The following is a 14,508-nucleotide window of genomic DNA, read 5'->3' on the forward strand; positions in this document are numbered from 1 at the left end:
GTCAGCATATCCCGAATGGGGGTGTTTAAATGGAAAATTGTTATTCCGGTATGGCTTTTAATCTGATCAAATGTGTCCTGGTGCACGTAACTACTCACAGACGAGGACCCTGTAAAAAGAGACACTGCGCATGAGCAATCCACCCATAAACCGTTTGCTTGCCTTACAGAATTGGCATTGCGACATCCAGTGTATTTATTTAGAACTGCAGTTTCTTTCATGAACAATGGCAGCTCATTATTATATTTAGCACATTTGTCACCCCTGGCCTAGATAAATAAATATATGTCCTCAGAAATACTAATATGAATATGTAAGGGTGTAACGGTACACAAAAATTTCGGTTCGGTACGTACCTCGGTTTAAAAGTCACGGTTCGGTTCATTTTCGGTACAGTAAGAAAACAACAAAATATAAATTTTCTGGTTATTTATTTACCAAAAGTTGTAAACAATGGCTTTATCCTTTTAACATAACAATAACATACATATACACACAGGGTCGATTGCCAGGGTTAATGCAGTCAACATATATTAAAAAAAAACTAAATAAAATAAGGCTCAGAATTGGTTTCTCAACAATACCTTTCTACATATAAAGTGCAACATTTCCACATATAAACTGCAACATTAAACTGCTTCAAGTTGTTGCTCAGATTAAATAAAATGACAAAACTTTTCTTCTACATACAAAAAGTGCAACATTAAACAGTTTCAAGTCAACTCAGCCTTTAACCCTGGTGACTCTCACTCAACTTTCATGTTTTTTGCCAGAAAAATCAGTTTATCCACACTGTCTGCAGAAAGAGCAGACCTGCTTGCAGTTAAAATGTTTTCAGCTGTGGAAAATACCCTTTCACTGGGCACGGAGGTAGCAGGTATGGCGAGGTAGTGCCTGGCTAACTTGGCAGTAAGAGGATATAAATTATGGGCTCATTGTTCTTCCACCATAGAAGTGGGTCAAAAACACCAACAGCATTTGTTATTGCTTCAGCCCTGCCTGACTCGCCGAGGAGAAGCTGCTTGAATGCGGTGGGAGCTGTGTTTGTCCGTCTTTCTCTTCGTTGAAGCGATGTTATCCATTGTTGTGTCGCACCGCGAAGCCGAAATGTTCCCAAACGGGAGATCTTAACGAGGCAGGAAGGTCTTCCAGCTCTGGCTTTTGCATGTTGTAGTAGCCCGGTCGTTGCTAGCATGCCGTGTGTTGTGCCTCAGTGTGCATTGTTTACACAACGTGCAGTGCGCTACTTAATATGTCCGTGTGGAAACTCGTTCGGTACACCTCCGAACCAAACCGAACCCCCCGTACCGAAATGGTTCAATACAAATACACGTACCGTTACACCCTTATGAAACATTAACGAAAAAGTAAATTTTGTCTCCTTGCCTCAATGATTTTTACATTGTTAAAATCAAATGTTGTCGTATGTCAACAGTCTGTCGTGGAAAAGTCGGGCCTCGAGTTCAACGAGGTTAAGAACCCCTGGTGTCGAAATAAACAAGTTCCACTGACAGTGTTCTTTGCAGAAGTGAGAATAATGTGTGCCGACGCAGCAGTGTTACTTTCACGGAGCAGTCGTGGCAAAGCGGTCACATCTGCCCGGGCCGCTTCCTGTTTGTCTTCAACCATCAAACACCTCCGAATGTTTCCAGAAGCCACATCATGAGGAACGGTGCTCATACAGTCCATGTAGAAAACCGTTTCCTCACGGAGTTCTTCTCGTCTATCTGGTGATGCCTAGCGGAATATGACGTACCGCCGTCCGATGCTTTTTTTGTTTTTGGAGCTCTGGAGTAGGTTACGAGTGGGAGAGCGGATGGTGGAAGTGGAAGATTGAAATGTATCATCAAGCGCTGGGCTGGAGTGAACGTGTTGAACCCGAGGTTGATTCCTCACCTCCTCCCTCGCCGCCTGCGACGTGTGATTTATCTATTTATAGCTCACAACTGTACTGTTGCGATACACCAAATATAGATCTCTTGTTACCACAACGTTGACACACGGCGGGAAGGAGAGTCTTCAGTTGCGAGGCCGTCGATCGCTTCTATGACGCATGGATGGGTGCAGGTTTTTCAGCCCATCTTGTTTATATTCCTCAGACATGTGCTTGGCGGTACCCCAAAGGTGTGCAGCAAATTTCTTGTAGATTGCTTTAAACGTCAAGTCATTTTAGAATGCACTGAGCTGTGTGCAAAATTTCAAGTCAATCCGACTTATGGGGGTCAAACTTGAGTCATGATAGGACTGCGGAACACTCTTAGCATGTGCAGTTTGTTTGAAAAGTGCAAGAACTCCTTTAAAATTTTCTGTGGATTGGAATTTGTTTTCCGATTTTTAGACATCCATCCATCTTTTTACGCTTATCTGAGGTCGGGTCGCGGGGGCAGCAGCCTAAGCAGGAAAGCCCAGACTTTCCTCTCCCCAGCCACATCGTCCAGCTCTTCCCGGGGGATCCCGAGGCGTTCCCAGGCCAGCTGGGAGACATAGTCTTCCCATCGTGTTCTGGGTCTTCCCCGTGGCCTCCTACAGGTCGGACGTGCCCTAAACACCTCCCTAGGGAGGCGTTCGGGTGGCATCCTGACCAGATGCCCAAACCACCTCATCTGGCTCCTCTCGATGTGGAGGAGCAGCGGCTTTACTTTGAGCTCCCCCCGGATGGCAGAGCTTCTCACTCTATCTCTAAGGGAGAGCCCCGCCACCCGGCGGAGGAAACTCATTTCGGCCGCTTGTACCCGTGATCTTGTCCTTTCGGTCATAACCCAAAGCTCATGACCATAGGTGAGGATGGGAACGTAGATCGACCGGTAAATTGAGAGCTTTGCCTTCCGGCTCAGGTCCTTCTTCACCACAAGGGATCGATACAGCGTCCGCATTACTGAAGACGCCGCCTGTCGATCTCACGATCCACTCTTCCCTCACTCGTGAACAAGACTCAGAGGTACTTGAACTCCTCCACTTGAGGCAAGGTCTCCTCCCCAACCCGAAGATGGCAGTCCACCCTTTTCCGGGCGAGAATCATGGACTCGGACTTGGAGGTGCCGATTCTCATCCCAGTCGCTTCACACTCGGTGCGAACCGATCCAGTGAGAGCTGAAGATCCTGGCCAGATGAAGCCATCAGGACCACATCATCTGCAAAAAGCAGAGACCTAATCCTGCAGCCACCAAACCGGATCCCCTCAACGCCCTGACTGCGCCTAGAAATTCTGTCCATAAAAGTTATGAACAGAATCGGTGACAAAGGGCAGCCTTGGCGGAGTCCAACTCTCACTGGAAACGTGTCCGACTTACTGCCGGCAATGCGGACCAAGCTCTGACACTGATCATACAGGGAGCGGACCGCCACAATCACTTTTTATGTGAAAGCCTTATTCCAAAATGAAATAAATGTGTTTTTGTCCTCAAAATTCTGACAATGTGACAAGATTTTTCTTTAAAACATTGTACTGTACGTTCAAATGTATTCTTGGAATCATTCCTTCTGCATTTCAGTTTAGCTGCAGAATTGGGGGCATTCACACACAATTTCGACAGAAATTGTATTTTCAAGTGTGTGAAGTCGTTCCATTCTCTGGTGCACACAAGTGCAGACTTTGTTTCCCGATGAGACGCCCTCCGGAAGGCGAGTCGTGCGCCAGTCCTCCCGGAACGCAAATACACCTTGAAGAGAGAAAATGCTCCACTTGGACCGAACATTTGGACCTGTGTTTGAAAGCTGCTTCGTTGCTATGCACACCATTGGCTAATCTTTGTGTGTATTCTTCCTGTGTCCCTGCAGGGCGGGAGAGGTGGCGCCGTGAGCGACTGACGCGTGAAGCATGAGAGGGTGGAGCTGAGGCTCAGCTGACCCTTCCCCTTCCTCCTCCTCCTTTCCCACCCCTGTGTTCCACTTGTTCAGCTCCGTCCTCCCACCCGGACTCCCCCCGTCCTTTCCCCCCTTCCTGTGGCGTGCACCCTGCTGAATCCCACCCGTCTTCCAGACCTCCATCAGCCGTGCCCGATGTACTCGCCTGAGCAGGAGAACATTTGCACCACCTCCACCAAAGTGCCAGTCAAGTATGGAGAGCTCATTGTGCTGGGGTAAGCAGACACGGACGTTCACACCAAGCGTTTGCACTTTGAGTCACTTTTTGCCAACCATAGTGGGGAAGGGGGCTTGATTGATTGATTGAGACTTTTATTAGTAGATTGCACAGTACAGTACATATTCCGTACAATTGACCACTAAATGGTAACACCCGAATAAGTTTTTCAACTTGTTTAAGTTGGGGTCCACGTTAATCAATTCATGGTACAAATATATACTATCAGCATAATACAGTCATCACACAAGTTAATCATCAGAGTATATACATTGAATTATTTACATTATTTACAATCCGGAGGGTGGGATGTGGAGGGGGTTGGGGGGCGGGGGGTTAGGTTTGGATGATATCAGCACTTCAGTCATCAACAATTATATCATCTGAGAAATGGACATTGAAACAGTGTAGGTCTGACTTCGGGTGGAGTTAGAGACGCAAGTTAGGGTCACTTTATGTATTTTGGGATGTAACACAACCCATTACAGGACAAAGTAGAGCAAAGGGCCACCTAGTAGAGGCTGTAAAAGTGGGAATTTGAACAAAATGTGACATCATGCGAGACATCAGCTTCCCGGACGAGACTACAGGTCAGAAGGCATCTGATTTCTCTTCGCTGACGCCCATAAAGCCAATAGTTTTCATTAAATACATGCAAAGACACTGAAATGGTGTGTTGTTGTTTGTGCTATGGCGCCACCTTTTGGACGAGTTTGCTAACTGCAGGTGTTGCAGGGTTTGAGTTTGAGTTTATTTGGAACATGCAAGCATACAACATGATACATCACAATTTCCAGTTTCTCTTTTCAACATGTTTGAAAAGGAGTAGGAAGTAGCAGAGCTTATTTAATTCTACCCCTTTTCTTTTACATAACAGTTGCTAAAACTTTTGTTCACTTCCTGTTCTCAATTTATTCACAATATACTCCATAAGAATGGATGAATTAAACAAATTCAGTATTCTTCTTCTTTGTACTTTGTAAACACTTTAAGTTTGAAGAGTTTCTTGAAGTGGATCATATTAGTACATTGTTGGATTGCTTTGCTTAATCCATTCCATAATTTAATTCCATATACTGACTGTTGTACGTGCATACAAATGTTTTAAATTACATTTCTCTCTAAGATTATATTACTCCTCTTTTTTTGAGAAGAATTGTTGTATATTCTTGGGTAGCAGGTTGTAGTTTGCTTTGTGCATAATTTTAGCTGTTTGCAAATTCACTATGTCGTGGAATTTCAGTATCTTTGATTCAATAAATAAAGGATTTGTATGTTCTCTATATCCAACATTATGTGTTATTCTAACTGATCTTTTTTGTAACACCGTTAATGAATGAAGTGTACTTTTGTAATTATTTCCCCATATTTCTGCATAGTAGCTCAGATATGGTAACACTAGTGAGCAGTAGAGAATATGAAGTGATTTTTGGTCTAGAACATGTTTTGCTTTATTCATTTCTTGCTACTTTATGTTGTATATTTTTTACGTGAGATTTACAGTTCAATTTATCATCAATCATTATACCTAGAAATTTGGTTTCATTTAATCTTTCAATTTCTATTCCGTCTATTTGTATTTGTGTTTGACTTTCTCTTCTACTGTTACCAAATAGCATTATTTTAGTTTTACTGAGTTTCAACGATAGTCTGTTTTTGTCAAACCATCTTTTTAATTTGTTAATTTCTTCTGTTATTATTTGTATTATCTTCTGTGTGTTCTCTCCTGAACAAAATGCTGTTGTATCATCTGCAAATAATTTGAATGTGAATTCCTGTTGTTTAAAGCTTTTAACCAAAAGGAGAAGTGCTGCTTCGTCTTCTAGCCGTCCATAGCGTTTTTACTCGTATGAATTCTTCATTCATCACTCCAAGCAACGTTTGTAAGTTTTACAATGTAACTAAAACAATTCTTATATAGCGGGGGGTGTATATTGTAGCGTCCCGGAAGAGTTAGTGCTGCAAGGGGTTCTGGGTATTTGTTCTGTTGTGTTTCGGACGGCGTGGCGAAGTTGGGAGAGTGGCCGTGCCAGCAATCTGAGGGTTACTGGTTCAATCCCCACCTTTTACCATCCTAGTCACGTCCGTTGTGTCCTTGAGCAAGACACTTCACCCTTGCTCCTGATGGGCCTGGTTAGCGCCGTGCATGGCAGCTCCCGCCATCAGTGTGTGAATGTGGAAATAGTGTCAAAACGCTTTAAGTTCCTTAAAAAAGGTAGAAAAGCGCTATACAAGTACAACCCATTTACCATTTCTGTTGCGTTACGGTGCGGATGTTCTCCCGAAATGTGTTTGTCATTCTTGTTTGGTGTGGGTTCACAGTGTGGCGCATATTTGTAACAGTGTTAAAGTTGTTTATACGGTCACCCTCAGTGTGACCTGTATGGCTGTTGACCAAGTATGTGTTGCATTCCCTCGTGTGTGTGAAAAACCGTGGATATTATGTGACTGGGCCGGCACGCAAAGGCAGTGCCTTTAAGGTTTATTGGCGCTCTGTACTTCTACCTACGTCCGTGTACACAGCAGCGTTTTAAAAAATCATAAATTTTACTTTTTGAAACCGATACCGATAATTTTGAAAACGATACCGATAACTTCCAATATTACATTTTAAAGCATTTATCGGCCGATAATATCGACAGTCTGATATTATTGGACATCCCTAGTTTTAACTTATATCTGTCAGTAGACTCGCTATGGAAGCACTAAAAACGACAACAAAGATGACGGGGAGAAGGCGCAGTTTAAGTGGAGGCACGTAAATAAGACCGCCCACAAAACGGCGCTTCCTGAAGAGACGGTCAGAAAGCGTCTTGAAGATGGTCTGTAAAACTATCTATGCAACATTTTGACCAAAGAACCACCGTTACATGTTATGTAGACCACAAGGAAGTATTTAAATGAAAAAAAAATCACAATATGACCTCTTTAATGAGCCTTGTAATCTGAAAAATACAGTAAATTGGTGCAATAACCAATAATAAACTGTATCTCAATGCCAGTGGGTTATTTTATTTTTAGAATATTCAGCAAGCCAATAAAAACAAGCCTCTAAAACAAAATGAGAGCTCTTTGGACACCCCAGCACTAAACGGTACATAAGTACAGTGAAGGGTTGAGTAATTCTCCTTTGCCAACCGCTGACTTTGTCAATACAAGTGTCCCACTGTGTGCCCAGCACACATGTAGGTGTGCCTTTAAAGAAGGCACCTTTTTTTTTTTTGCCATTACATCATCTTGTAAGAACCACACAGTCCGAAAAGTGCTCCGCTTTCAACCCAGCGAGGGCCACTTTGTGAGCCATATGTGCTGGAATTAGACTTTTTATGTCTTCTTTGAGCAAATGACAAGCGAGGCACTGCTTTTAAACTCCTTGGCTTCAACGTCGTACACCAGAGGTTTGTTTGGACTAAAGTCCACATACTCAGCTGCAGAGCGGGGAGAAAACACGACACTACACCCTCGTCTTGTGCACAGAGCAGAAACATACATGCACGCACATACTTTATTGTAACCCTACTTGGACCGCTTACATGCATGTTGGTTGCAGCTGAGTCACACTTTGTTGGTCTGGACCAGCATTGTCACGCAGACGACCGTGGAAGTTTTCCACAGTGGAAAAAAACCCGGCGAGCAGTGAACGGCTGGAGCAGTTTCTTTACGAGGCAGAGAGAAGCCAAATTTTCCAATTTGCTCCGATTCTTTTTCTGCCTCCCTATCCTTTTGTGGTGTGTAGGTCAGGCGGCCAGCTTTAAAGGGTCAGCAGAGAAACTTCAAATCATCTTGAATTGTGCTTCTGTTAAACGTAAATAACACACTAATCGGAATATATATGAATGAAATATATATTTCAGTTTTTCACACTGTAAGGCAGGGGTCCCCCACACTACATATGTAGTATATATATGTATATGTATGTATAATAGGGGTGCAACGATGCACAAAATTCACGGTTCGATTCAATATTTCATTGTCACGGTTCGATATTTTTCAATACAAAAAAAGAGAAATTTCCATGCCTTTTTTTTTCCCCGCTTGTAGTTTATTAAAATGATCAACATTTCTGTTTCAACTGAAAAGTAGAGTTTTTAAATTAAATTAAATGTATCTGTGTCAGGTTCAAACGCTGATGACATCTATTAAACAGACAAAGAAGCAAGGAATCAAGCAGAGACAGAATTAAATTTGGCTCAATGAGGAGAGCGTGTACACCTGTACCCTTGTACAGTGTCCCACCACGCTCTGACGAAAGATTGTACGCCTCCTCTTTTATTTGGACTTTCCATGATTACATGGCAACAGCTGTTTCTAAAGGGACGGGGGTCGTAAACAGCCACCGCCTTTGGTTACAAAACAGTTCAAAGAAAAGGTCGGTTCACAGAAAAGGTCGTAAACAGCCGTTGCCCTCGGTCGCAAAACAGTTCAAAGAAAAGGTGCCTGGAGGGGGGTCAGGCCCTGCTTCCTCTCCGCTTTGTAGATCTCGGGTCAAGACAAAGTCTTCCTGTGGATTACAATATATCAAAGAAACCAACACCGGAGGGGGGGGTCAGGCCCTGCTTCCTCTCCGCTTTGTAGATCTCGGGTCAAGACAAAATCTTCCTGTGGATTACAATACATCAAAGAAACCAACACTCTCATGTCGCTCCCCAGGACAGCGGAGTTTTACAAGCCTTTTGATTGGTAAGATCAAAGACAGCTGTTGTCTGCTCGCCGGGAACTCATTGAAACACAAAGTTTTGTGATAACTTAAATACAATTATTCTGACAATCTGGTGCAGCTATACCTGTGCTGTTTTCTGCTGTGCATACTTAGCACTATATAAAACAAAAACAGCATGTCGGGGAAATAGGTTCGTGAAGGAATCTTGTAACGGGGCTCAGGTGTCCGCAGCAAACCTGACATTTTCCATAACAAAAATCTGTGAAAATGGAAAAATATGAGGTAAAAAAATATATTTTTTGTTTTAATATGGTTTCTGTATGAGGACAATCAAGACACAAAGCTTCCTAATTGTTAGAAACCTCACTGTTTATGTTATACATGCTTCACTGATGAGAGTATTTTGCGCCTGCTGATTTTTTTCCTACTAATTTCAGCGGTCCTTGAACTCACCGTAGTTTGTTTGCATGTACAACTTTCTCGGACGGTGGCATGGAAAGACGTGTTTTATGCCGCTCCTTCTTTGTCTCATTTTGTCCACCAAACTTTTCATGCTGTGCATGAATGCACAAAGGTGAGCCTTGTTGATGTTATTGACTTGTCTGGAGTGCTAATCTGACATATTTGGTCACTGCATGACTGCAAGCTAATTGACACTAGCATGCTATTTAGGCTAGCTGTATGTACATATTGCATCATTATGCCTCGTTTGTAGGTACAATTGAGCTCCTTTACCTATGTCCTCTGTATATTTAATTCAATTTGCCTCATGACCCATTATCTGTATGTAATATTGGCTGCATTTCTGATAGTTGTTTGTGTGCCATGTTGTTCCAGACCACAGCAAACTTTACCCAGCCTGTCATTTCCTTTAACTTGGACACACACATTTATACCTTTGGCCATTCTAAGCCAGTCATTTCCAGGAGTTGTGCCCCCTATGAGAATGCTCCATGTTACTAATGTTTTCCAAAGTTGTAAAAATGTAAAGAACAAATATTCCATTTCAACATTTTTGTCCACAAAGATTTGCATCAGCCTGCGACACGGTCATTTTTATAGTAGGCTGCGATCATGTGTTGTCTTCATTGTAAGACTTATATAAGGCGTCTAATTTTTTTGGCGCCAGATTCTGCAATGGTCATCTTATTATAACCAATAACCAATTTACTGTTTGCTGATCTAATAATGGTGTATTTTATTAAAAGTAATCTTACTATAGTGCCCCACTGCATCCAAATCATTTTAAGCCCCTGAAATGAGCGTGATAGGACCCCCATTAAGGCCTGATTTAAGGCTGAACTCCACCCGCCTAGTGTTAGCAGGTGGATAAATCAAGTGTGTGCATTGTCCAAAAATAGAAGGCCATTAATATACAGCGCCAAGTAGTGAGTTGTTTACACAGGTTTTTTTGGGGGGGGGGTTTTGTCAACAACTTTGGCCTCTCTGGACTCTTGCGGTGCCATGTACTGTACGTGTGCGAGTCTGCATTAGCATAGTGATTGCTTCTGCTCTTTCATGTATATGCTAATGTGTGTGTGTTGTGCGTGCGTGCCAATTTTGGTCAGAGGAGTGCTGCAGAATTCAGAGATCACACTGTAATAAAAGCCTACACTGATATCATCAAACCAATATAATTCAGCCAGGTAATAATAAAATAATAATAGTTTAAAAAAAACAAAAAAAAACAAACAAATTGAACACACACAATTTTATATATATATATGTTTTATTTTTTAATTTTTTTTTGTATTTGTTTTTTTTTTCATTTATTTTTTTTATTATTATTATTAGTTTATTGGATGTGATTAGCCCAAGCACACGGCGCTGCTGCGACCCATGACTCCAAAACCGCACTAAAAGAACACCTCCAGGCAACTACAACCCTAGACTAACACCCTCCCCCCACCACATCCCACCTCCCCGGATTGTAAATAATCAAATGTATACACTTGTTCTTATGCTTTCTGAGCTCACTATGTTCACTGCTCGCTGTACATATCCTACTAAGTCAGACCTACACTGTTTCAATGTCCATTTCTCAGATGATATCATTGTTGATGACTGAAGTGCTGATATCAACCAAACCTGACCCCCTCCACATCCCACCCCCCTGGATTGTAAATAATGTAAATAATTCAATGATATACTCTGATGATTAACTTGTGTGATGACTGTATTATGCTGATAGTATATATTTATACCATGAATTGATTAACATGGACCGCGACTTAAACAAGTGGAAAAACTTATTCGGGTGTTACCATTTAGTGGTCAATTGTACGGAATATGTATTGTACTGTGCAATCTACTAATAAAAGTCTCAATCAATCAATCAAACGCTCGCAGCAGTCTCCAGTCGGTGGCCCCGCCCCCTTTTTCTTAGTAAACTTTGCCATGTTTACTTCTCCCAAATGTTGATGTGGCTCGCTACTCCCTCGCCATGGTTTCTCGCGAAAATGCTCCCGACCTCATTTGATCCTGACCTTATTTGATCCCGCTGGATGGTTTCTCTCCGCGGTCAAACAACAACAACAACAACAACAACAACAACAAGGGCGGTTGCATTTGTTCGATTGGTCCTGAAAGACGTGCTCCATCTGTGCTGACTTCCTGGTGTTGAAATGCACACGGGCTCACCTTAGAACATAACATATATTGTGCTGTTTTTCAACAAAAGTATTTGCCACAATATTTATTGGAAGTGTTAGCATGTTGGAATTGAGATAGTTTATAAGTGCTTTTGGTAAGCACTACTAGGAACATGCTGTTATGTGTGTCTGTAGCTTTAGTGCTAATGAGCTGTTTTTATCCTTCTACTGAGTGTGTGTATATCTATGAAGCACTTTTGTGTAGTTGATCTACTTTTGACATACACACAGTAACTCTCCATCGGAATATATACTGCATATCACATTAAGGACAGGAGAAGGAGTGTGTGTTAATAAATATGAATTATTTTTGATAATAAAATTCAATTTTTTTATTGCAACGTTTATAAATAAGCTGTGATATCTTGTTTTATTATTTTTTATTCATGATCTCATTTGCAAGTGTAACATTAATTTGCAATTAAAGTTGCAAGTCCAAGACTTTACAGTAGTGTATAGTTTATGGTGTGTTCTTTTTTTTTGTACCCTAAAAAGTGTTAATACTGTAAGTATTGTACTTATTACGCACTAGCTGTTTATTTGTAACGGGCAACTTAGTTGTAGTATTCAAATCACCGCTACTGCTCACTGCTCCCCTCACCTCCCAGGGGGTGATCAAGGGTGATGGGTCAAATGCAGAGAATAATTTATCCACACCTAGTGTGTGTGTGACAATCATTGGTACTTTAACTTAATTGACGAATTTAGAGGTGTTGAAATCGCCATGTAAAATCGCTAATGCTAATCAGTAGTATGTCAATAGCAAAGCCAATGTATATTAGCATCAAGCTCGTGCTTTTTTTTTGGAAAAGTGGAGTCTTACTTTACCTATGTTGGGGCCTTTTTTGAGTATATTTCTTTGTTAGGAATGAAAATTGCAACATAGACAACCTAGAGCAGTGTTTTTCAACTACTGTGCCGCGGCACACTAATGTGCCGTGAGATACAGTCTGGTGTGCCGTGGGAGATGATCTAATTTCACCTATTTGGGTTAAAAAGAATTTTTTGCAAACCAGTAATTTGTGTGTTGTTGTTGAGCTCGGCAGAGTAACCGTGTAATACTCTTCCATATCAGTAGGTGGCAGCCGGTAGCTAATTGCTTTGTAAATGTCGGAAACAGCGGGAGGCAGCGTGCAGGTAAAAAGGTGTCTAATGCTTAAACCAAAAAATAAACAAAAGGTGAGTGCCTCTAAGAAAAGGCATTGAAGCTTAGGGAAGGCTATGCAGAACGAAACTACAACTGAATTGGCTACAAAGTAAACAAAAACAGAATGCTGGACGACAGTAAAGACTTACTGTGGAGCAGAGACGGCGTCCACAATGTACATCCGAACATGACATGACAATCAACAATGTCCCCACAAAGAAGGATAAAAACAACTGAAATATTCTTGATTGCTAAAACAAAGTAGATGCGGGGAATAGCGCTCAAAGGAAGACATGAAATTGCTAAAGGAAAATACCAAAAAAAGAGAAAAAGCCACCAAAATAGGAGCGCAAGACAAGAAGTAAAACACTACAAACAGGAAAACAGCAAAAAAAGTCAAAATAAGTCAGGGGGTGATGTGACAGGTGGTGACAGTACACCTACTTTGAGGCAAGAGCTATATTGATGCATGCTTGGTTATGGTTTAAAGTCATATCCAACGACTTTTTACTGTCAACTGAGTTTCATTTAATGATTTCTGCTGGTGGTGTGGCTCCGGATTTTTGACAACGCAAAAAATGTGCCTTGGCTCAAAAAAGGTTGAAAAACACTGACCTAGAGATAGTTTGGCTGAGTCCGCTGTCAGTGCTGCTGGAGTGATCACCAAGTTCCGAAGTGTGAAAAGCCGGCTGAGTCGGCAACCGGGCATGATGTCACGCGCAACACATGTACCATAACGTGGCACTGTTGAATTTGACACAAAACGGTGCCTGGTAGGACCGGCAAGGTTGGGTCGGTGCCAAAAAAGTACCACATTCGGTACCCATCTTTAGTTAGCGACATGCTAAGTTATATAACACTCACATTTTAACAGCAACATCATACTAGGTTAGCATATTCACTGCAGAAAAAAAAAAATCTTCAGCGAACTGACGAATAGTTAACCGAGCTTTATTAAGATGGGTAGCGAAGCCTGTTTTTCTTTTCTTTTTTAAATACATAGGACGGTAGAAGATTTTTAATTTTCTGTCATGAAAAGTTTGAGAGAGGGAGATTATAGATTTTTCAAATCACGTTTGGTTTTATTTTTTTAAATTTTTTTTAGCCTTTATTAAACCAGGTAAAATCCCATTGAGATCAAAGATCTCTTTTCCAAGGGAGACTTGGCCAAGAGTGCAGCAGCAAGTTTACATCAAAAACAGTAAACAACACATAAAACATCAAATGTACAACATTAAAACTTGCTCACATAACACATGTGCATACAGACAAGGTAGACTGCAATCCTTTCACAGAAGCTTTAAACTCATTTAATGTAACAAGGGTTTGAAGTTGAAGATTCGATTGTAGGTTATTCTAAGCCTTTGGTGCTGAAAACCTAAATGCTTTCTTTCCCAGTTCAGTTCTTACTTTGGGGACGACAAATTGCAGAACATTCATTGAACGAAGATTGTAACTTCCTTGTTTCTTTGTTAAAAGACAAGCTAGATAAGATGGAGTGATACCCAGAGTGGTTTTGTAGATGAACACATACCAATGATTGAGGCGTCGAGCACATAAAGATGTCCAGTTAACCATTGAGTATAACACGCAATGGTGAGTAAGGGGAGCGCAGTTGGTGATGAACATCAATGCCCCGTGGTACACACTATCCAGCTTGTGGAGACAACCAGCAGTAGCATTCATGAACAACACATCTCCATAGTCAATAACAGGTAAAAAGGTTGTTTCCACCTATTTCTGTTTCACAGTAAAAGAAAAGCAAGACTTGTTTCTATAATAAAATCCCAGTAAAAGTTTCAGTTTTTTTACAACATACAGAATGTGCTCCTTAAAACTCAAGTGGTCATCAATTAAAAATCCTAAATATTTAAAAGAAGATGCTAGCACAATTTGTTGCCCATTTCTTGTTAAAATGTTCTCACACAGTGCTGATCTTACAGTTTTTGATGTGGTAAAGAACATACAC

The 14,508-nt window shown here is 41.4% G+C and overlaps 1 protein-coding gene across 2 annotated transcripts in view; it reads left to right on the forward strand.

Moving 5' to 3' along the window:
- The window catches only part of peli1b (pellino E3 ubiquitin protein ligase 1b), a 74,925-nt gene that overhangs the window by 38,588 nt on the left and 21,829 nt on the right, over positions 1–14,508 (forward strand). For both annotated transcript variants that reach the window (XM_062059487.1, XM_062059488.1), the window contains exon 2: positions 3,778–4,079. In XM_062059487.1, coding sequence (XP_061915471.1) covers positions 4,000–4,079 — 80 coding nt within the window. In that variant the 5' untranslated portion in view covers positions 3,778–3,999. The remainder of the gene's footprint in view (positions 1–3,777; positions 4,080–14,508) is intronic.

The sequence above is a fragment of the Entelurus aequoreus genome, linkage group LG09, assembly GCF_033978785.1.
Source record: "Entelurus aequoreus isolate RoL-2023_Sb linkage group LG09, RoL_Eaeq_v1.1, whole genome shotgun sequence".
Classification (NCBI taxonomy): Eukaryota; Metazoa; Chordata; class Actinopteri; order Syngnathiformes; family Syngnathidae; genus Entelurus; species Entelurus aequoreus.